The sequence below is a fragment of the Scleropages formosus genome, unplaced genomic scaffold (genome assembly GCF_900964775.1).
Source record: "Scleropages formosus unplaced genomic scaffold, fSclFor1.1, whole genome shotgun sequence".
NCBI lineage: Eukaryota > Metazoa > Chordata > Actinopteri > Osteoglossiformes > Osteoglossidae > Scleropages > Scleropages formosus.
In genome coordinates this window covers 309,329-331,089 of record NW_021641044.1, presented here as the reverse complement: position 1 = coordinate 331,089, position 21,761 = coordinate 309,329, and the positions used below count along the sequence as shown (strand labels likewise).

The 21,761-nt window shown below is 48.9% G+C and overlaps 1 protein-coding gene across 1 annotated transcript; it reads left to right on the top strand.

The window, feature by feature from the left end:
* Nucleotides 1-2,423: 2,423 nt before the first annotated feature.
* LOC114909764 (elastase-1-like) lies at nucleotides 2,424-5,640 on the top strand. The gene is made up of 8 exons (XM_029249557.1): nucleotides 2,424-2,500; nucleotides 2,655-2,752; nucleotides 2,981-3,084; nucleotides 3,462-3,587; nucleotides 4,071-4,207; nucleotides 4,379-4,521; nucleotides 4,955-5,104; nucleotides 5,534-5,640. The coding sequence occupies exons 1-8, from the start codon at nucleotides 2,461-2,463 to the stop codon at nucleotides 5,546-5,548; spliced, it is 813 nt and encodes a 270-aa protein (XP_029105390.1). The 5' UTR covers nucleotides 2,424-2,460; the 3' UTR covers nucleotides 5,549-5,640.
* Nucleotides 5,641-21,761: the final 16,121 nt, after the last annotated feature.

Sequence of the window (21,761 nt, the reverse complement as noted above, 5' to 3'; positions counted from 1 at the left end):
CAATGTAGTGGAATGATCTCCCTCTTAGACTCAGAACTGCTGAATGCATCTCAATATTCAAGAGGGATCACAAAATAAAGCTCTGTCCGACCCACTCCTCTTTAGGTCTCCCATCTACTTCATAAACTTGTACTACAATATCAGTTTAAATTGGATTCTCTATTAACTCTATACGGGGGGTGTGGTGGCGCAGCGGGTTGGACCACAGTCCTGCTCTCCAGTGGGTCTGGGGTTCGAATCCCGCTTGGGGTGCCTTGCGATGGACTGGCGTCCCGTCTTGGGTGTGTCCCCTCCCCGTCCGGCCTTACGCCCTGTGTTCCCGGGTAGGCTCCGGTTCCCCGTGACCCCGTCTGGGACAAGCGGTTCTGAAAATGTGTGTGTATTAACTCTATACACTGCTAGTTGTGTAATGTATGGTGGTGTTTGACTAAGTGGCTGTACTTTCAGAAGCATGTGTCTGCGTCTTTATCTTTTCATCTGTCGGTGAATTGCACTTTTGTTTTCTTTCAATTCTGCATCAGTTTGAAAAAATGTAGCTACAGAGAAAAACTGCCCCAAAATGTCACTGCTTGTCATGTGTGCATTTTTTGATTATCTTGCAAGGTAAGAGACTTAACACTACAAAACACCAGTGAAATGAGTCATAGAGAGGTCAGGCAAACTCTGTGTCATCTTTTAGATACAGGAGAAATGACTGGTTAGCTTTGAATCGGATGAAAACAAAGGGAATTAACACGCTTGGCGTACATTCAGCAAATTTTATTTTTCTCTGAGATGTGCATCGCTTTGAAGAAAAGCATCTGCTAAATGAATAAATATAAATTTCAATGTAAATTTATTTTTTTCAGTTGATATCATACATCTTGTGATGCACGTGGACACATCATCAGTCATGCAACCAGGGGTCACCAGGCGTTTTGGGCCTTTCTGCATCAGACACCCCTCCCCAGGCAACCTGATCAGGGTTGATTAGGTCCCAGCCTTTGTCCAGGCAGTGCTACCTTGAACCCACAGCTCACCTTTCTTGATCCACAGCCATCTAGATGCCCTGTCCACAGCTGTAACAGCAGCTTTCATAGCCTTCCTCTTAACATATAAATATGGCAGTAGTTCATGTCCCTTGCTTTTCTGCAGTGTTCGCTGAGTCCAAGCCACAGCTGTATTACTTTGATGCAGTGGAGGAAGGGGTCATAGGTAAATTTGGCCCACCCAGTGCCTGACCCTGACAGTTATAACACACACCAGTGATCCGTGTTTTAGTCAGTTTCAGTATTTTCACCTTCAATTTTCCTCTGTCACTTTTTGTTGATATTTGAAATTTGCATTTATTTTATATTGTACTGTACTTGACTTTGGAGGTTAAGTCAAATGAATAATTATGGAAATGTAATATACCTGAGACCTCCGTCTGCTCTCTCACTCAGGTATTCTGTCAGTACCTGTTTATATTTTCGTGCTACCACACCTGTGAAGGTTTTCTGGTCTAGAGAGGCTTCGTGATGGTAGCTGCCAGCTGTGTGAACAAGTGAGTTCGGAGCTTATGATGGCATGTGAATGAATGAATGAATGAATGAATGAATGAATGAATGAAATTACTCTTTTAATGAAATGTGCTGCCACATAAATCGAAATATACTTTCATTTAAAAAAATAAAAAGCTTGTCAGAAATAAATGTCAGATAAAAAAAATGTCAGATACCTTGGAAAAAGCCCTGGCCAAGTAACAGGTAATAATAATAATTCATGTCCATAGATTTATTAGGGACAACATGTCTGTACACAAAACACAGTCTGTGAACTGGTGTATTCCTACAAACGCACATTTTAATTTTTGTGAACCACAAAAATGTTATTAATATGGATTTTGCACACACACAGACTTTGCACAATACTGTGTTTTGTGCAAGGAAAACCATACTATAGTGTAGTATATAGTATACAGTATATGTTATATAGTAAATACAGTAGTATATAAGGGGGCGCAGTGGCTTGGCATGATGGACTTGGACGGGTCTGGAGTTCCAGTCCTGATTGGGATGCCTTGGGATGGACTGGCATCCCGTCCTGGGTGTGTCCCCTTCCCCTCTAACCCTGCACCCTGTGTTGCCGGGTTAGGCTCTGGCTTGCTGTGACCCCGCTTGGGACAAGTGGTTTCAGGCTATGTGTGTTTGTGTGTGTGTGTTTGTGTGTGTGTGTGTGTGTGTGTGTGTGTGTGTGTGTGTGTGTGTGTGTGTATTATGTAGCATATATGTTAGAAAAATGACTGAGTCCTCTAACACACTTGCACATAGGCAATAGTTGACTTGACCAGTTGAACCAGTTGGCTTTGACATAACTAAAAACAAGAACACGCATTCCACAAATATTATAAGCAACCTATATAAATGGAGCTCCCAGGATCAGATACAACAGTGAGTCAGAAAATCCCAGCTCATCACAGAGTCCAGAAGGCCTGCAGACATGCTGAAGTTTCTACTGCTGAGTGCTCTCATAGCACTGGGTAAGAACCGTCTTTTCCACAGCAAAGTTTTTCACTCAGTCACGTTATCGGTATGCATAGTTAAATCCATTTGACTAATCTTAGTCAATTTCTTGCAAGGTTCACGATAGTTTTCACATTGTTCTAATATTGACTGTCTTTTGGTTTTCCCCAGTGCTTGCTGAGCAAAATGTAAAGCCCCAATACATGGAAGCATTGCAAGATAAGGTTGTGGGGGGTAGTGAAGCCCAACCCCATGCTTGGCCCTGGCAGGTATGACACATAACGGTGTTGAATGTTTTTGTCAATTTCAGCATTCGTCAGTTTTTTTTTTTTTTTTGTCATTAGAAAATAATGCTTTTGCTATACTGTCCTCTTTAAGTGAGACTAAGGTTTAGCCCCTTTTGGTGAGGCTCATTTAACTCAACAGTTATGTGTTAATTTATGGTCCATATGTTAATTATGATGTACCTGATGGATTTTTCCTGCTTTGTGTTTCAGGTCTCCCTTCAGTATCGGTTTCTCTACTTTTGGTACTTCCATGCCTGTGGAGGTTCTCTGGTCAGGAGAGGCTGGGTGATGACAGCTGCCCACTGTGTGGACACGTGAGTTTGGGGCCTAAGCTGGCATGTCCTAAAAGACTTACGGCAGCACTTTGGTGTGTTGTAACTTTGGTTGTGCAGTGTATTGGGTTTGGACCATGCATCCAGTGGTCTCTATGAACAACTCTTTAGAGAGAAAGAGGAAAGTGCCTATCCTGAGTTGCTCCTTTACAAATACCCTGCTGCATAAAAGGGAATATACTTGTAACTTGTGATTATTGTAACATTGTAAGGCACCTTGAACAAAGGCCTCAGCCCAGTAGCAGTCTATTATGACTAAAGTTCATACTTATATTCATTAGAAATGGTGCATGTGTGTATCACTAACATAGACTGTACACCCTAACAATCTCTGTTTTCTGTACCCTACTGCTCTCTAGAACAAAGACTTGGCGAGTGGTTCTTGGCGATCACAACATATATGTGAGTGAGGGCACAGAGCAGGCGATCGCTGTGAGCAATTTCTACGTACACCCCAACTGGAACCCCAACAGTCTCGCCAACGGGTGAGTGGATAAGCCAGGCGAGCTTTTCTCACTTAAAATTTGAGAAGTACTGTAGGACCTTTTTTTGCTTAATTATAGTAAAATTAGTCAAAACTCAACTCAAAATTTGCATGTTCTGCTGTCAAAACACAGTACATAGTGATGAAGTGGTACAGCAGTCGTTTGTGGAAGAAAACAGTGATCAGCATTTTTCATAGCCTCCTTTACCGTGAAAACCGTGCAAGTGGTCAAAATGAGATGAATTCAGTTCTAGAGCCTGTACCTACCTACCCATGATATCCGAAAAATTATAAGTGGTAGTGAAGGCAGGTCACCTGTAAAGAATCTTGGTCAAACACTTAAACATTAACCCTGGTAGCCAAAAATTACCAGAAAAAAATGAGTTTATGGAGTATTTATGTGACTCGCTGTAAATGACACTAAGGTGATTTGGTTATTTTTTCATCATCTGAACACCCGTATGGCTCATTTGCCTCCCCTCAGGTATGATATCGCTCTGCTCCGTCTGTCCTTCGATGCCACCCTCAACTCCTACGTGCAGCTGGCTTCTCTGCCCCCATTCGGTCAGATCCTGCCCAACAACAACCCCTGCTACGTCACAGGCTGGGGCTACACCCAGAGTGAGTGTAACACTTTACCTGGGTGATTTACAACCTTATTTTTTATTGTCATTCTACCTGTTTACTGCATTCTGTGTGTTTTCGTGTGCTATATGCATGTTTGAAACGAGATTTGTTCTTACTGTGTGACACCTTAGCCATCTCTGACTGTGTCTGCAATGGTCTCTGCAGGTGGGGGTCAGCTGTCTGCCTCTTTGAAGCAGGCGTACCTGCCTCTGGTGGACTACAGCACCTGCTCCAGGAGTGACTGGTGGGGCAGCACTGTTAAGACCACTATGGTCTGTGCAGGGGGCGGCAGTGACTCTGCCTGCCAGGTGACTCAGCCCTTATTACTACAACATTAACAAAAGTATAAAACATAACTTTTTTGATAAATCAAGGGAAATATTCATATCTGTAAATATTTTGGGGGGTGCGGTGGCGCAGTGGGTTGGACCAGGTCCTTCTCTTCAGTGGGTCTGGGGTTCGAGTCCCGCTTGGGGTGCCTTGCGACGGACTGACGTCCCGTCCTGGGTGTGCCCCTCCCCCTCTGGCCTTACGCCCTGTTTTGCCGGGTAGGCTCCAGTTCCCCGCAACCCCGTATGGGACAAGCGGTTCCGAAAATGTGTGTGTGTGTGTGTATGTAAATATTTTAAAGGTGTTAAAATTCTAGTGATGCATCTCAAACGGTGTGATTCAAGTTTTGAGGATCAAAATGAGATATCCAAAAACGTGCCTTTTGTTAACTCAAGGTCTGTTACTCTTCAGGGTGACTCTGGCGGTCCACTGAACTGTCAGGTCAATGGACGCTACTATGTCCATGGTGTGACCAGCTTTGTGTCCGCCCTTGGCTGCAACACACTGAGGAAACCCACCGTTTTCACCCGAGTCTCGGCGTACACCACCTGGATGGAAGGAGTGAGTACCTGTAGGCTCCTACTGGCCAATCACAGAGAGTCACTGTTCGCGAGAACCAATGAGAACTGTTTGTCTCAGAACAAGTGCAGTTTTAGAATTGTGGCAGTTGGTGGCACCGTGTTTTTAGTCAGCCTCTACCAAGCTGAAGGTCTCTGGTGTGATTCACCCTCCTCCCCTACCACCTTGATCAAAGTACTAACCCTAAACGGATGAGGCACACAACTGCAAGTGATTTGTTACAGAAAGCTAAATGATCTAAAATTACTTCTATAGTCAATTTTACCATATCTAATTGATACAGTCATATCTAACTGATGCAATCTAATTTTTAAAATGTAGTTGGAAGGGAAATATTTTAATTTTATTGAGGTTTTTCGTAGCGCAATATAATGTTTCTGAGTTTTAACAAGCGGCCTTTTTCTGTTACAGATTATGAATCAGTAAAAGCAGAAATTTAAGCGGTGTGAAGGACAGTCTACTGGATAGGATCTCAGCATTCCAGATACGAGCCTTCCTTCTTAAATTCCACTCCACTGCAGACACGACGGATCAACTAAAATAAAACAAAGTCTCTTGATCACTCTAAATACTGTGTCCATCTGATTTTTATTCCATTTTTAATTCTGGTCTCAGTACAGCAAAAACACATTGTGAAGTAACCCCCATAAGGGTGTACTGTAATGTCCATGACTGTAGTGAAAAGTACTGAAAACGTTTCAGTCTGGTATTGTTCACTAGCTGAAGGTCAGATTTTTAAGAAGAGTTCCTGTATATTAGAAGAAACGGCAAAACTGAATAAAAGTAGTCGTGTTACACCTGTTACTGTCACGATTGTAACAAATCAGACTTTAAGACTGTCTCACTTTGAAACATAACCCTGTGTTTGCAATGGGGAAAAAAAGGCCTTGGTGCCTCTACATCATTAGTCATGGTTTCCAAGTGTCACGGTTCCGTGTAGCATGGACGGACTCAAGTGCAGAGTGTTCGGATCGAGGTGCACGGAAGCCAAATCAGAATCCATAATCGTAGTCGAGGGGCAGGCGAGGGGCAGGCGATCAGCAAACGTCGTAGAAAGGGCTAGGCAAAGAACGTGGTCAGGAAGAAACAGGCAAAGGGTCGAAGTCGGAATGGGTCTCTCGGTAATACGGTTCGCAGGGAAACAAGGAGGCAAAACAAGGTTCCGCGTCTGGGCTTCCTCGGTTTCCCTCTTTATAGTCGTTCCCATCAGGGAACGGCAGGTGTCGCAGAGGTGCCAGATGCGGAGAACGTGACAGTACCCCCCCCCCTCCACGGGCGGCTCTGGACACCCTGGGCCGGGAAGGAGGACGCCCCCGGGGGCGCAGAGCCGGGCACTCGGGATGGTCCCTATGGAAAGCGGCCACCAGGTCGGGGTCCAGGATGTCCGAAGCAGCTACCCAGGAACGCTCCTCCGGACCATACCCCTCCCAATCCACCAGATATTGTAGCTGACCTCTCCGTCGGCGGGAGTTTAGCAGGGCTCGGACCGTGTAGACATCGTCCCCTGCGAGGGGTAGTGTTGACGGTGGTGTGGTTTCTACTGGTGGCTGATGTAAGCACACCCCAACCGGTTTCAGGAGGGAAACATGGAATGTTGGGTGCACTCGGAGGTCAGGAGGTAACTGAAGGCGGCAGGTAACCGGCGTGACACAACGTACTACCTTGAAAGGGCCGATGTAGCGGGACCCGAGTTTCTTGGAGGGGGTCTTCAGGTGAAGGTCTCGGGTGGAGAGCCAAACTCTTTGTCCAGGCAAGAACGAAAGGGTGCGCCGGTGCCGGTCAGCCTGACGTTTGTGGCGTTCCGCACTGCGGAGCAGGTGGGCCCGGACCGTCCTCCAGACGCGGGTGCTCTCGTTATGCCATGTCTCCACAGCCAGAACAGGACTTGGAGAGGTCTCACTAGGGAACAGGACAGGTTGGTAGCCTAACACACACTGAAAGGGCGACATACCTGTGGATGTATGAGGCGCGGAGTTGTGGGCATACTCTGCCCAGGCCAGGTAGCGAGCCCAGTGGTGGGGTTTTTGGGAGCAGTAGGCTCGGAGAAACCTTGCAACATCCTGTTGCAAGCGTTCTACGTGACCGTTGGCTTCCGGGTGGTATCATGATGTAAGGCTGACCGTCACTCCGAGCCGGCTCCAAAAGGCCTTCCATACCCGAGAGGTGAACTGGGGACCTCGATCGGAAACAATGTCTTCGGGGAGTCCGTAGAGTTTAAAGACTTGCTCGAATAGGACCTCCGACACCTCGAGAACGGTGGGCAACTTCGGAAGGGGCACCAGTCTGCAAGCCTTAGAGAAACGATCTATGACGGAAAGGATCATGGTCTTACCCTCTGAGACTGGGAGGTCCACTAGGAAATCCAGCGCCACGTGGGTACAGGGTCGGGTCGGCGTAGGCAAGGGTTGTAGGAGACCTGCTGCCTTTTCGGGCAGGGTCCTGGTCTGAGCGCAGGTGGCACAGGCCTGGACGAAGTCCCTGACGTCGTCGGACAGTGAGGGCCACCAGAACCGTCCTTGGACTACGGGTAAGGTACAGCGGATCCCGGGATGCCTGGCCTCCGGAGCCTCATGGGCCCATTTCAGCACTGCTGCGCGGAAGGAACTGGGGACATACACACAGTCGTTTGGCCTCCCGGGCGGTTCTGGCTCACTGTCCTGGGCTTCTTGGATGTCCTGGAGGAGTTGCCAATGGACCGGACCCACCACGCATCCCTGGGGTAGGATCTGCTCTGGGTTGGGGGGCAGTGGTTTGGGGTTATGAACCCGCGATAAAGCATCAGCTTTCCCATTCTTGGAACCTGGCCGATAAGAAACAGTAAAGCGGAAACGGGTGAAGAACAGGGCCCATCGGGCCTGGCGGGAGTTCAACCGTTTTGCGGTCTCTAGGTACTCTAGATTGCGGTGGTCCGTGAGTACCACAAAGGGATGGACCGCACCCTCCAGCCAGTGACGCCACTCCTCAAGCGTGAGCTTGATAGCAAGGAGTTCCCTGTTCCCAATGTCATAATTCCGTTCGGCAGGGGTCATCTTCCTGGAGAAGAAGGCACAGGGGTACGACTTGGGAGGGTCCCCTTGCCGCTGTGACAGGACTGCACCCACCCCTACCGAGGAGGCGTCGACCTCCACCACAAACGGCAAGGAAGGGTCCGGCTGTTTCAGCACTGGGGCGGAGGTGAACCGTGTTTTTAACTCCTGGAAAGCCTTCTCCGCCTCCGCCCCCCAAGGGAGTCTTTGGTCCTTGCTTGCAGTTAACGCGGTAAGGGGTGCGGCTACTGTGCTAAAATTACGTATGAACCAACGATAGAAATTGGCGAACCCAAGGAAGCGCTGGAGCGCCCTTACCGTGGTAGGTCGAGGCCAGGAGGTCACTGCACCCACCTTCCTGGGGTCCATGGAAACTCCCTCCTGGCTTAGGATGTAGCCCAGGAAGGAGATTTGGCGTTGGTGGAATTCACACTTCTCTGCCTTCACATACAATCGATATTGTAGGAGCCGCCTGAGGACCGCCCGGACCTGTTGGATATGCTGCTCTCGGGTCTTCGAGTAGATCAGTATATCGTCCAAGTAGACGATGACGCAGTGATGAAGGAAATCGCCCAACACATGGTTGAGAAAGGCCTGGAAAACTGAGGGGGCATTAGCTAGGCCAAAGGGCATGACCCTGTACTCATAGTGACCTAGTGAAGTGGAGAAGGCCGTCTTCCATTCATCCCCCTCACGGATCCGGATGAGGTTATACGCACTGCGGAGGTCTAATTTCGAGAACCAGGTCGATCCATGGATTCCCTCCAGAGCCGAGGCAATCAACGGTAAGGGGTGCGGGTACTTGACCGTTATGGCGTTCAACCCTCGGTAATCTATGCACGGCCTCAGTCCCCCGTCCTTCTTACCGATAAAGAAGAACCCCGCCGCTGCTGGTGACGTTGACGGCCGGATCAGACCAGCTTCGAGGGCCTCCCTGATGTACTCCTGCATGGCCCTTTGTTCCGGTAATGACAGGGGATACACCCCGCCCCGAGGTGGTGTGGTACCTGGCAAGAGGTCGATAGCACAGTCCCAGGGCCGGTGAGGAGGCAGTTCGGCGGCGCGGACCTTGCTGAAGACCTCTCGTAGATCCTCATAGTCCGGGGGTATGACCGGCGGGGGAAGGCCCTCTACCCCTTCCACCGATGTGGCCCGGCAAGGAAGCGTGAGGCAGGATGCATGACAGGATCCTCCCCAAGAAACCAGCTCCTTGGTACTCCACCTAAAGACGGGGTCATGTCGTGCCAACCAGGGGTAACCTAAAATGACAGGGGTGTCTGGAGCTCGGATCAGAAAGAAGGTGAGTTTCTCATGGTGACACGCACTTGTTTCGAGCACGAGAGGTGCCGTCCAGGAATCAACCACCCCATCACCCAAGGGTTGACCATCCAGGGCTTTCACACTCAGGGTGACTTCATATGTTTTAATAGGGACATGGTGCGCTTGGGCAAAGCCTACATCCATGAAACAGCCCGCGGCTCCGGAATCTATGAGGGCGTTCGTCTGCACCCGGCTTGCCCCCCAGGAAAGACTCACCGGCAGACCTAGCTGTCCCCGGTGCTCCCCTGGACTCGCCTTCGTTTCTGTGGAGGTCCCCTGAGGTGGTCGCTCGGGGCACGCCGCACGGAGATGCTCTGGGGACCCACAATAGAGACAGTCTCCCCACCTGGCGCCATCTCCTTTCTTCTTTCTTGAGCCGGTCCTCCGCTGGGCTGGTCCCCAGGGGTTGTCGACTCCTGCCAAGATTGTCGATGGTGATGGCTGTCTCCACAAACCGGTCCAAGTCCCCCTCCTCACCCCTGTACGTGAGCTCGTCCTGGATCCGGGGATTCAGCCCTTCGAAGAAGCAGGTGAGGAGGGCAGGGGAGTTCCAGCCACTCTTGGCCGCGAGGGGTCTGAACTCAAGAGCGTACTCAGCCACGCTTCTACTTCCCTGGGTGAGACGCATGAGATAATTACCCGCCGCGCGTCCCGCGTGCGGGTAGTCAAAAACCGCTTCGAACTTTTCGCGGAAAATGTCATAGGTAGTTCTAGGGCGAGTGCGCCACCCAGCGGCGGCCCACGCCCGGGCTGGACCGGTTAACAACGACAGGACAAAAGTGATCTTAGCTGCGTCCGTCTGATACATGCGCGGAGAACACTCAAAAACCAACTCGCACTGCATCAGAAAGTCCTGACATTGATCGGGCGAACCGTCATACCTCTCTGGGGTCGCGATTCTTGTGACCGTCCCCGAAGCCTCGGGGGGTGCGGGCGGGACAGGCTCAGCAGGAGTCGCGGGTGCACCCTGGAAGGCGGGGTTGAGAATACCTCCGGTTTGGAGAACCTGGATTAATCCGTCGACCTTTTCTTGTATGCGCTGCAACGACTGGGAATGCGTTCCCAAAAACTCGTCTTGCTTGGTGAGCGCTGTACGCAGTTGCGCATACTCTGCTGAGTCCTGGTAGCAGGCGGAACCTTCTGTCACGGTTGCGCGTAGCGCGGACGGACTCAAGTGCAGAGTGTTCGGATCGACGTGCACGGAAGCCGAATCAGAATCCATAATCGTAGTCGAGGGGCAGGCGAGGGGCAGGCGATCAGCAAATGTCGTAGAAAGGGCTAGGCAAAGAACGTGGTCAGGAAGAAACAGGCAAAGGGTCGAAGTCGGAATGGGTCTCTCGGTAATACGGTTCGCAGGGAAACAAGGAGGCAAAACAAGGTTCCGCGTCCGGGCTTCCTCGGTTTCCCTCTTTATAGTCGTTCCCATCAGGGAACGGCAGGTGTCGCAGAGGTGCCAGATGCGGAGAACGTGACACCAAGCTTTAATGTGCACTACTTGACACAATTTGAGTCTATTTTCTATAGTGATAACTTTAAGAAAGGTTTTTTCTGTGAAAAGTAAATGTTATATTACATTTCAACGGATGTGCGGAAAACAAAAGCTTTAATTCCCATTTAAATTGTAACTCATTTGAGTTGCATAAAAAATCATGTTACTCATATCATGGATCTGATTCAGAAACATCGAAAGGAATACTGTGATTTGTATAAATAAAACACTGTAAGGCACCTTGAACAAAGGCTTCAGCCCAGTAACAGTTTATTATAATGACTAAATTTCATATTTATATTCATTAGAAACGGTGTACGTGTGTATCACTAACATAGACTGTACACCCTAACAATCTTTGTTTTCTGTACCGTACTGCTCTGGAGTGAGTACCTGTAGGCTCCAACTGGCCAATCACATAGAGAGTCACTGTTCACAAGAACCAGTGAGGATTGTTTGTCTCAGAACAAGTGCACTTTTAGAACTGTGGCAGTTGGTGGCACTATGTTTTTGGTCTTCGCCTGTCAAGCTGATTTTTCCTGCTCTCAATCCCTCTTGCTGTACTGACACAATAAAGTTGCACTGGGGATAGCTGTTATCTTAGTTAGAGCTACTGCTTTTGGACCCAAAGGTCACATGTTCAAATTCCACTTTCAGCAATCACATCCTTGAGCAAGGTTTTTGCCCTACAAATTGCTCCAGTAAAGTGACCCAGCTCTATAAATGGATAAATAATAAGTAGCTCAACATTGTGAGTTGCTTTTGAGAAAAGCATCCGCTAAATGAATAATTCTCCATTGGCAGGTAATTGCAAGTGGATTGCTAGTAATGTTTTTCATTGCATATTATAATGTATATGTATGTTAATTAGTGTCCTGTTTCTGTTACAGATCATGGGTTATTAAAAGCATGAATTCAAGCGTCACAATGACACTCAACTGGATACAGCTTCAACATTGCAGATACGATCCGTGTTGTTGAAGTGCAACAAAAATACACTCCAGACTAGATCCAGTTAGGGTACAATGCAATTATCAACACTGCAACTGAAAGTATGAAATATCCATCATCGGGTCTTATTCACCAGGCAAAGGTCGCTGAAAAGATATTTTCAATTACCAGTTTATTAGCACTGATTCAACAAGGGGGCCACACAGCAGTGTGCATCTCCAAAAGCCTCTCATTTCCAAGAATAACATCCACTGATACTTTTTATTTAGAAAATGTGGTCATTACTTTAATGAATCACAGGTAGAAGCCAATTAAGTCCAGTTAAGAGACAACTTGCAGTTACAACTTCAAGAGACAATTTGGATGCACCACGTTTCAGTTTTTCTTTACTACAAGCGTTCTGCTTTATTTTTTTCCAACAATTTTTCCTATGTCATACACATCACATGGATGGCATGAAAACTGCACGGTATTTAAATATTTCGGAAAAGCACATTCTAATGTGGACCACACAAGTGTTGTTAATGTCATGAATCTAGAATGCACAAAAACATGGAAACACACACACACACACACACACACACACACACATACAACTGGTTCACGGAAAAACTGCATTATTGCTGCTTCTGTAGCTCTCCTGTTTGTATATATTGTTCAGTACTCTACATCATTCCAGTGAAATGAACGCTCTTCACAATAAAGTGAAACTGAAATTACTCTTGAAAAATATGGTGCTACATAAACAAGAACATACTTGTAGCTTGCCATTCTAAAAAACTGAAAATGTAAGAATTCTCAAAGTCTTAGCATACATTTATGTACCATTTTGCTAAACACAACAAGCAAAACTCTGTCATTTGTTTGAGTGGACGAACAAGACTCTTTTCAGTTGATCAAGAGCATGCCATTGTTGACATGGTGGCCCAGAACAACATGATCCTCCTCAAAGAAATCCATTAAAGAATAATATAGGACAACCAAGTATTCCAGAATTTTCAGCAATGCAGTCTTGCTACAACTGATCGAGTTGTAAGGAGAAATGCCGTCCGGATGAAGCAGGTATACAAAGTGCCCTTTGAGAGGAACTCTATCGGAGTGACGGAGTTGCGATTCCAATTTGTTCAAGTACGTGTAAGCCACACAATTACTGCACTTTTACTCTAAATATAAAGATATTGTTTTCCTGGATCTTATGTGTCTATATACTATTCCACTCTAAGTGGAAAAATTCCGGTGTCTCTGGGCATAGTGCTGTGTCAAAGTGGGAACCCAGACTGTTCCGCAACAGATACAGTATAAACTTTGCAATCAATGGCATTACTTTAAAAAAAAACACTAACTTATTGTACCTTGTGTTCTTTTTACTCTAGAGGATTTTGGAGTTGGATAGCAGTGCTACTCATTTTGAGTACCTGTGTATTGATGAAGCTGGCTTCAATCTCAACAAAAAAAAGGAGAAGAGAGAGGAATGTGATTGGCCATCGTGCCACAGTCAATGTCCTTGGACAGCGGGGGGGGGGCAACATCACCATGTCTGCCGCAATTTCAACTACTGGTGTTGTGGTACACAATGCTGTCTTGGGGCCATACGATGCCGAAAGGATACAAATTTTTTTGAACTCCCTCAATGAAATCCTCTTCCCGCAGGTTGACCAGAAGCAAATGGATCGAGATTTTGTAGTTGTTTGGGACAATGTGCCATTCCATCGTTCGGTGCTGGTGCGTGAGTGGTTTGAGCATCATCCACATTTCAGGGTGGTGTTCCTTCCGCCATATTCTCCTTTCCTGAATCCAATTGAGGAGTTCTTCTCCTGTTGGAGATGGAAAGTGTATGATCACAACCCTTACAGAATCAGAATCAGCTTTATTGGCCAAGTATACATGAGCATACAAGGAATTTGCTTCCGGTTTAGAGCAAAACTACAGTGCACATTCACACATACAGACTACATAAGCACATACTGAACTAGACATAGACTAATACAAACATGATTACCGATAACGCAGCAGACAAGAACATAGCATAATGCAGACAGAACATAAAACCATGCAGACATCCATCCATCTTCCTCCGCTTATCCGGGACCGGGTCGCGGGGGCAATAGTCTAAGCAGAGCCCCCCAGACTTCCCTCTCCCCACAAACCCCCTCCAGCTCCTCTGGGGGAACCCCAAGGCGTTCCCAGGCCAGCCGGGAGACGTAGTCTCTCCAACGTGTCCTGGGTCTGCCCCAAGGCCTCCTCCCAGTGGGACATGCCCGGAACACCTCCCCAGGGAGGCGTCCAGGAGGCATCCGGAACAGATGCCCGAGCCATCTCAACTGGCTCCTCTCGATGCGGAGGAGCAGCGGCTCTACTCCGAGCTCCTCCCGGGTGACTGAGCTCCTCGCCCTATCCCTAAGGGTGCGCCCAGCCACTCTGCGGAGGAAACTCATTTCTGCCCCTTGTATCCGCGATCTCATTCTTTCGCTCATGATCCAGAGTTCATGACCATAGGTGAGGGTAGGAAACGTAGATCGACCGGTAAATTGAGAGCTTCGCCTTACGACTCGGCTCCTTCTTCACCACAACAGACCGGTACAATGACCGCATTACTGCGGACGCCGCACCGATTCGTCCGTCAACCTGCCGCTCCATTTTTCCCTCACTCGTGAACAAGACCCCGAGATACTTAAACTCCTCCACTTGAGGGAGGAGCTCCCCCCTAACCCGGAGGGGGCAATCCTCCTTTTTCCGACTGAGGACCACGGTCTCGGATTTGGAGGTGCTGATTCTCATCCCCGCCGCTTCGAACTCGGCTGCAAACCTCTCCAGTGCACGCTGTAAGTCTTGATTCGATGAAGCCAACAGGACCACATCGTCCGCAAAAAGCAGAGACGAGATCCTGCGGCCACCAAAACAGACACCCTCCGTTCCCTGGCTGCGCCTAGAAATTCTATCCATAAAGATAATGAACAGAATGGGTGACAAAGGGCAGCCCTGGCGGAGTCCAACATGCACCGGGAACAGGTCTGACTTACTGCCGGCAATGCGAACCAAGCTCCTGCTCCGGTCATACAGGGAACGAACAGCCCGGAGCAACGAGCCCCGAACCCCATAATCCCGAAGTACCCCCCACAGGATGCCACGAGGGACACGGTCGAATGCCTTCTCCAGGTCCACAAAACACAGATGGACTGGTTGGGCAAACTCCCATGAACCCTCCAACACCCTAGTGAGGGTATAGAGCTGGTCCAGTGTTCCACGGCCAGGGCGAAAACCGCATTGCTCCTCCTGGATCCGAGGTTCGACTATCGGTCGGATTCTCCTCTCCAGTACCCCGGCATAGACTTTCCCAGGGAGGCTAAGGAGTGTGATCCCCCTATAGTTGGAACACAATCTCCGGTCCCCCTTCTTAAAAAGAGGGACCACCACCCCGGTCTGCCAGTCCAGAGGCACCGTCCCCGAACTCCACGCGATGCTGCAGAGGCGTGTCAGCCAAGACAGCCCCACAACATCCAGAGACTTGAGAAACTCGGGGCGGATCTCATCCACCCCCGGAGCCTTGCCACCGAGGAGTTTTTTGACTACCTCAGCAACTTCAGCCAGGGTAATGGACGAGTCCCCCTCCGAGCCCCCGGCCTCAACTTCCTCTACGGAAGGCGTGTCGGAGGGATTGAGGAGATCCTCAAAGTACTCCTTCCACCGCCCGAGGACATCATCAGTTGAGGTCAGCAGCGCACCACTTCCACTGTAAACAGTGTTGGCGGAACACTGCTTCCCCCCTCTGAGTCGCCGGACGGTTTGCCAGAATCTCTTTGAGGCTGACCGAAAGTCTTCCTCCATGGCCTCACCAAACTCCTCCCAGGCCCGAATTTTTGCCGTGGCGACTGCCAGAGCCGCGCTCCGTCTGGCCCGCCGGTACCCGTCAGCTGCTTCAGGAGTCCTATGAGCCAGCCAGGCCCGATAGAACTCCTTCTTCAGCTTGACGGCATCCCTTACCTCCGGTGTCCACCACTGTGTTCGGGGATTGCCGTCGCGACAGGCGCCGGAGACTTTATGGCCGCAGCCCCGAACCGCCGCCCCGACAATGGAGGTGTGAAACATAGTCCATTCGGACTCAATGTCCCCAGTCTCCCTCGGGACCTGGTTGAAGCTCTGTCGGAGGTGGGAGTTGAAGACCTCTCTGACAGGGGCCTCCGCCAAACGTTCCCAACAGACCCTCACTATGCGTTTGGGCCTGCCAGGTCTGTCCAGCTTTTTCCCCCGCCATCGAATCCAACTCACCACCAGGTGGTGATCAGTTGACAGCTCAGCCCCTCTCTTCACCCGAGTGTCCAAGACATATGGCCGAAGGTCAGAAGAAACGACTACAAAGTCGATCATCGACCTCCGACCTAGGGTGTCCTGGTGCCAAGTGCACTGATGGACACCCTTATGCATGAACATTGTGTTTGTTATGGACAAACCGTGACTAGCACAGAAATCCAATAACAACTCACCGCTCGGGTTCAGATCAGGGAGGCCGTTCCTCCCAATCACGCCCCTCCAGGTGTCACTGCCGCTATCCACGTGGGCGTTAAAGTCCCCCAGTAGAACGACAGAGTCCCCAGTGGGAGCGCTTTCCAGCACGCCCCCCAGGGACTCCAAAAAGGCCGGGTACTCTACACTGCCGCTAGGCGCATACGCACAAACGACAGTGAGAGACCGTTCCCTGACCCGAAGGCGCAGGGAGATGACCCTCTCATTCACCGGGGTAGACTCCAACACATGGCAGCTGAACTGGGGGGCTATTAATAAGCCCACACCCTCCCGCCGCCTCTCACCCTGGGCAACGCCAGAATAGTGGAGAGTCCACCCTTGGTTGAGAAGAGTGGTTCCAGAACCCAAGCTGTGAGTGGAAGTGAGCCCGACTAAATCTAGACGGTATCTCTCAACCTCCTGCACTAGCTCAGGCTCCTTCCCCACCAGTGAGGTGACATTCCAAGTCCCAAAAGCCAGAGTTGGCGTCCGAGGTTTGGGTCGACCGGGCACTCGGCCCCGACCACTGCCGAAATCACAACGCACCGGCCCCTTACGTCCTCTCCGGCAGGTGGTGAGCCCACCGAAGAGCGGCTCCACGTCTTGGCTTCGGGCTAAGCCCGGCCAGGCCCCGTGGGCATAGACCTGGCCACCAGGCGCTCGCATGCGAGCCCCACCCCCCCAGGCCTGGCTCCAGGGTGGGGCCCCGGTGACCCCGTACCGGGCGGGGTGAACGAGATCCTTGATTTAATAGTCATAATGGGATTTTGAACCGCGCTTTGTCTCATCTGTCACCCAGGACCTGTTTGCCTTGGGAAACCCTACCAGGGGCATATAGCCCCAGGCAACATAGCTCCTGAGATCATTCAGGCACTCAAACCCCTCCACCTCGGTAAGGTGGCGGTTCGCGGTGGGGCCATGCAGAAATAATTCAACTAAATGACCAAGCATAGAAAAAAAAAAAAAAAAAAAAAGTACGCGTTGTCCTGTATCATAAAGTAACATTATAGTGCAGTGATTGTCAGTTATTTGGAGAACATATTGCACATGGGTATGATGTTACTCAGAAGATATAAAGAAACATATTGCACATGGATATGATATTGCACAAAAGATATAAGGAAACATATTGCACACGATGTTGCACAAAAGATGTAAGAACATACTGCACATGGGTGTAATGCTGAACAAGTAGGGTACAGTAGTAGTAAAAAGTCCAGTGAAGATAGCAGTTATAGGAGGGTGTTCAGAATCTTTATGGCTGCCGGGAAAAAGCTGTTTTGGTGTCTGGTACTTCTTGTTTTGATTAGTATGTATCGCCTGCCCAAGGGAAGTAGGGTAAACAGGCAGTGAGCTGGGTGTGAGGGGTCCCCTACGATTTTCTCAGCCCCTTTCCTGACACGGGACATGTACAGGTCCTGGAGGGAAGGCAGGTTGGTCCCGGTGATGCGCTCTGCTGAATTAACCAGTCTGTGAAGGCGGCGCTTGTCCAATTGGGTGGCAGAGCTGAACCACACAGTGATTGATGAACATAGTATGGATTCCGTGGTGGCCCTGTAAAATTGGCACAGCAGTTCCTTCGGCAGGTTGTGCTTCCTCAGTTGGCGGAGAACGTACATCCTCTGCTGGGCTTTCTTTGCTATGGTAGTGATGTTCTTCTCCCACTTCAAGTCTTTGCAGATGATAGTACCAAAGAACTTGAAGGAATCAGTGCTGGACACAGTACAACCTTGGATAGCGAGTGGTGGCAGAGGAGAAGGTACTTTTTTAAAAAATGTCATCTCCACTATCCTACTGGTATTGAGTTCCAGGTTGTTGTGTCTCCACCACAAAGAAAGCCGGTCCACCTCCCACCTGTATGCAGACTCATCGCAGTCCTTGACGAGTCCTATGACTGTAGTGTCATCAGCGAATTTCAGGATCTTAACTGATGAGTCCGCGGAGGTGCAGACCATAGGCCTCTTCAAGCGATGGAAGAGGCCTGTGGAGATGCTGAGGCAGTAGCTTCTTTTATACAACAGAACTCCTCAGTAGAGAACTTCACGATAAACGTGTATTTGCATTCATGTATTTGAGTGTGTACATCAGACTATGATATACAATCAATAGGCGACACCATTGTACGTTTGATGTTAGTATTTAATTTTAGTAAATGCATTAGTAGAAGAAAAGGCAGTACTTCATTATGCAGTGGAACTGAACTGTTTGATCAAGCTAAGAGTATGTTCAGTTGGCTGTGTTAATTGTTTTGAGAGCAATTACATTAATTTGGAGAAATGTGACAAAACGATTGAGAAAAACTGTGACACTTATCCCTGGGGTTATACAATATTCAAAACACAACACCTTACAGCCAAGTAAGTCTTCTTCAAGAAATGGAAGAGCCCTGTGGAGATGTTGAGGCCGAAGTTTGTCAAGCATGGATTCAGCATTCGTGGCGTTTTTCCCAAGATGCATGGCTCGCGACAATATATGCTGTGATGTAGATGAAATTCTCTGGCCAGATGTGAATGAGAGGCATAATCAATGAAGTTCAGTGATTGCAGTGCATATATATATGTATATATGTTTTTTGTTTTGGACAACTCATTGTTACACAGCAGAACTCCTCAGTAAAGAACTTCACGTGTATTTGCATTCCTGTATTTGTACATCAGGCTATATTATGCTTTACAATCAACAGAGCACACACTTCTACTGTTGATGCTAGTATTTATTTTTAGTAAATGCATTAGTACAATAAAAGGTAGTACTTCAGTATCCAGTGGAATTGAACTGTTCGGTCAAGGTAAGACTGTGCTTAGTTGGCTGTGTTAATTGTTTTGAGAGCAATTACGTTTGCTTGGAGAAATGTGTCAGAACAACTGAGAAAAATTGTAATATGGATTTTACATGCGCGCGCACACACACAAAAATACTGTGTTTTGTGCAAATAAAACCATGCTATAGTATGTATGTAAGAAATGTGAGTCCTCTAACATACTTGCACATGGGCAGTAGTTGATTTGACCAGTCGAACCAGTTGACTTTGAAAAGAGCTAAAAACTAGAACACACATGACAAACATTCCACAGATATTACAAGCTACCCATGTATAGAGTTCCCAGAATCAAACACATCAGTCAATGAGGAAACCACACCTTGCTGGGTTTGGACTGGCAAAGAAGAGCACACAGGCAGCATTCATCAAAAACATTTATCGGAACACTAATGCACAGGGAAATGATGCTGTGAGTCAAAGGACACGTTGTCCACAAGCACGTGCAGCTGCAACTAACCCTCCCAGCCTGAAACGAAACAGAAACAAAACATCGTTCCTCCAGGACCACAGTGCTACGTAAAAGAATAATATCTTATAATACACACACACAGGCACACATTTTCTGAACCGCTTGTCCCATATGGGGTCAAGGGGAACCGGAGCCCAACCCAGCAACTCAGGGCATAAGGCTGGAGGGGGAGGGGACACACCCAGGACAGGGCACCAGTCTGTTGCAAAGCACCCCAAGTGGGACTCGAACCCCAGACGCACCAGAGAGCAAGACCCAGTTCAACCCACTGCGCCACCGCGCCCCCCCATCTTATAATACATGCGATAAAAAAACATTATATTACAATATGATAATAAATGCTGTAAAAATGTAAACATGAATGTAAAACAAAAAAATTGCAAAGGGAATGGAATGGTGTTCAGTTGAGTTTGGGTGTGCATGTGTGTGTGTGGTTGGGTGGTTGTTTTCTGGTCCAGCAGCCTTCCATGGGTTGACTCTGCATAGCGTTTTCCTCACATCAGCCGTGGCAAGACATAGCATCTGGTTGTTGGGAGGAAGGGTGGTCTTCCTCGCCGCCACGTCATTCTGCGCCTCAGACCGAGCGTAGAAGTTGTTCAGTGCGTCTGGAAGGGAGGCATCACTGTCGCAGGCAGGTGAAGTTGTCCTGCGGTTGGTGATGGCCTGGATGCCCTTTTAAACGCGTTGCATGTCGTCGCCGTTCTTGGAGTAGCTGTGGATTCTCTGGCCGTGTGCGCGCTTTGCCTCTCTGATGGCCCGGGACAGTTTGTCCCTCGCTGTTCTTACGGCCACCTTGTCCCCTGCTTTGAAGGCAGAGCCTCGGGTCCTCGGCAATGCACGCACCTTGGCAGTCATCCACGGCTTCTGGTTGGAGCGTGTAGTGATGGTCTTGGAGGCGGTGACGTGGTCGTTGCACTTGCTGATGTAGCTGGTCACTGATGCCATGCATTCCTCCAAGTTGGTGGAGTCATCATTGGTTGCGGCATCCCTGGACATGTGCCAGTCAGTGCGATCAAAGGAGTCCTGAGGAGCAGAGATGGTTCCTGCTGGGCAGGTTTTCATCTGTTTCAGAACCGGTTTGGCGCGTCTGACGAGCGGAGCGGTCCGTATGCTGGGAACAGCATAATAGAGATGTGGTCCGAGTACCCGAGGTGAGGGCGAGGCTCTGCCCGGAAAGCGCCGGGGATGTTTCTATAAAAAATATCCATCTCCTTTGCCCCTCTCGTTGAAAAGTCCACATGTTTATGGAATTTAGTGCGCACCGACTTGAGATTGGCTTGTGCGCATTCTGCAGTTTGCTAATAGCCCCACACAGCTCACACTGCATCTCCTTAACATTTGCACTGGGGGGAATGTATACTCTGACTATACGGACAGTGGTGAATTCCTGCAGTAGATAAAATGGTCTGCATGTAACAGTCACAAACTCCAACAGCGATGAGCAGTAACTAGAGACAAGCACCGAGTTCTTGCACCAATTCGTGTTGATGTAAACACACAAGCCACCACCGCGAGCCTTACCGCACAGAGACAGAGCTGCATTTCTGACCGTCTAGGTGAATGACGGCGTCTGGAACTCTGTCTCTGAGAAATGTCTCCGTGAAAACGAAGATGCGGCAGTCTCTAAACTCACGGCATGTAGTCTGCGGCGGGAGTTAATAATTAGGATGATAATTAAAAAATACACACGCACACACACACACACACACACATTTTCAGAACCGCTTGTCCCATACGGAGTCGCGGGGAACCGGAGCCTAACCCGGTAACACAGGGCGTAAGGCCGGAGGGGGGGACACACACCCAGGACGGGACGCCAGTCCGTCACAAGGCACCCCAAGCGGGACTCGAACCCCAGACCCACCAGAAAGCAGGACTGTGGTCCAACCCATTGCACCACCGCACCCCCTCTCAGCCAAGTAATAAATAATAATAATTCAAGTTCCTAGGTTTATTGGGGGACTACATGTCTGTGCACACAGACCAGTCTGTAAACCGGTGTATTGCTACAAATGCACATTTTAATTTCTGTGGACCACAAAAACGTTTTCAATATGGATTTT

Excerpts from the sequence above, each read along its gene's own strand:
- LOC114909764 (XM_029249557.1), top strand. The coding sequence starts at position 2,461 with ATGCTGAAGTTTCTACTGCTGAGTGCTCTCATAGCACTGG. Across the intron at positions 3,588-4,070 it reads CCCAACAGTCTCGCCAACGG|GTATGATATCGCTCTGCTCC; the intron begins GTGAGTGGATAA and ends GCCTCCCCTCAG. Across the intron at positions 4,522-4,954 it reads GCAGTGACTCTGCCTGCCAG|GGTGACTCTGGCGGTCCACT; the intron begins GTGACTCAGCCC and ends GTTACTCTTCAG.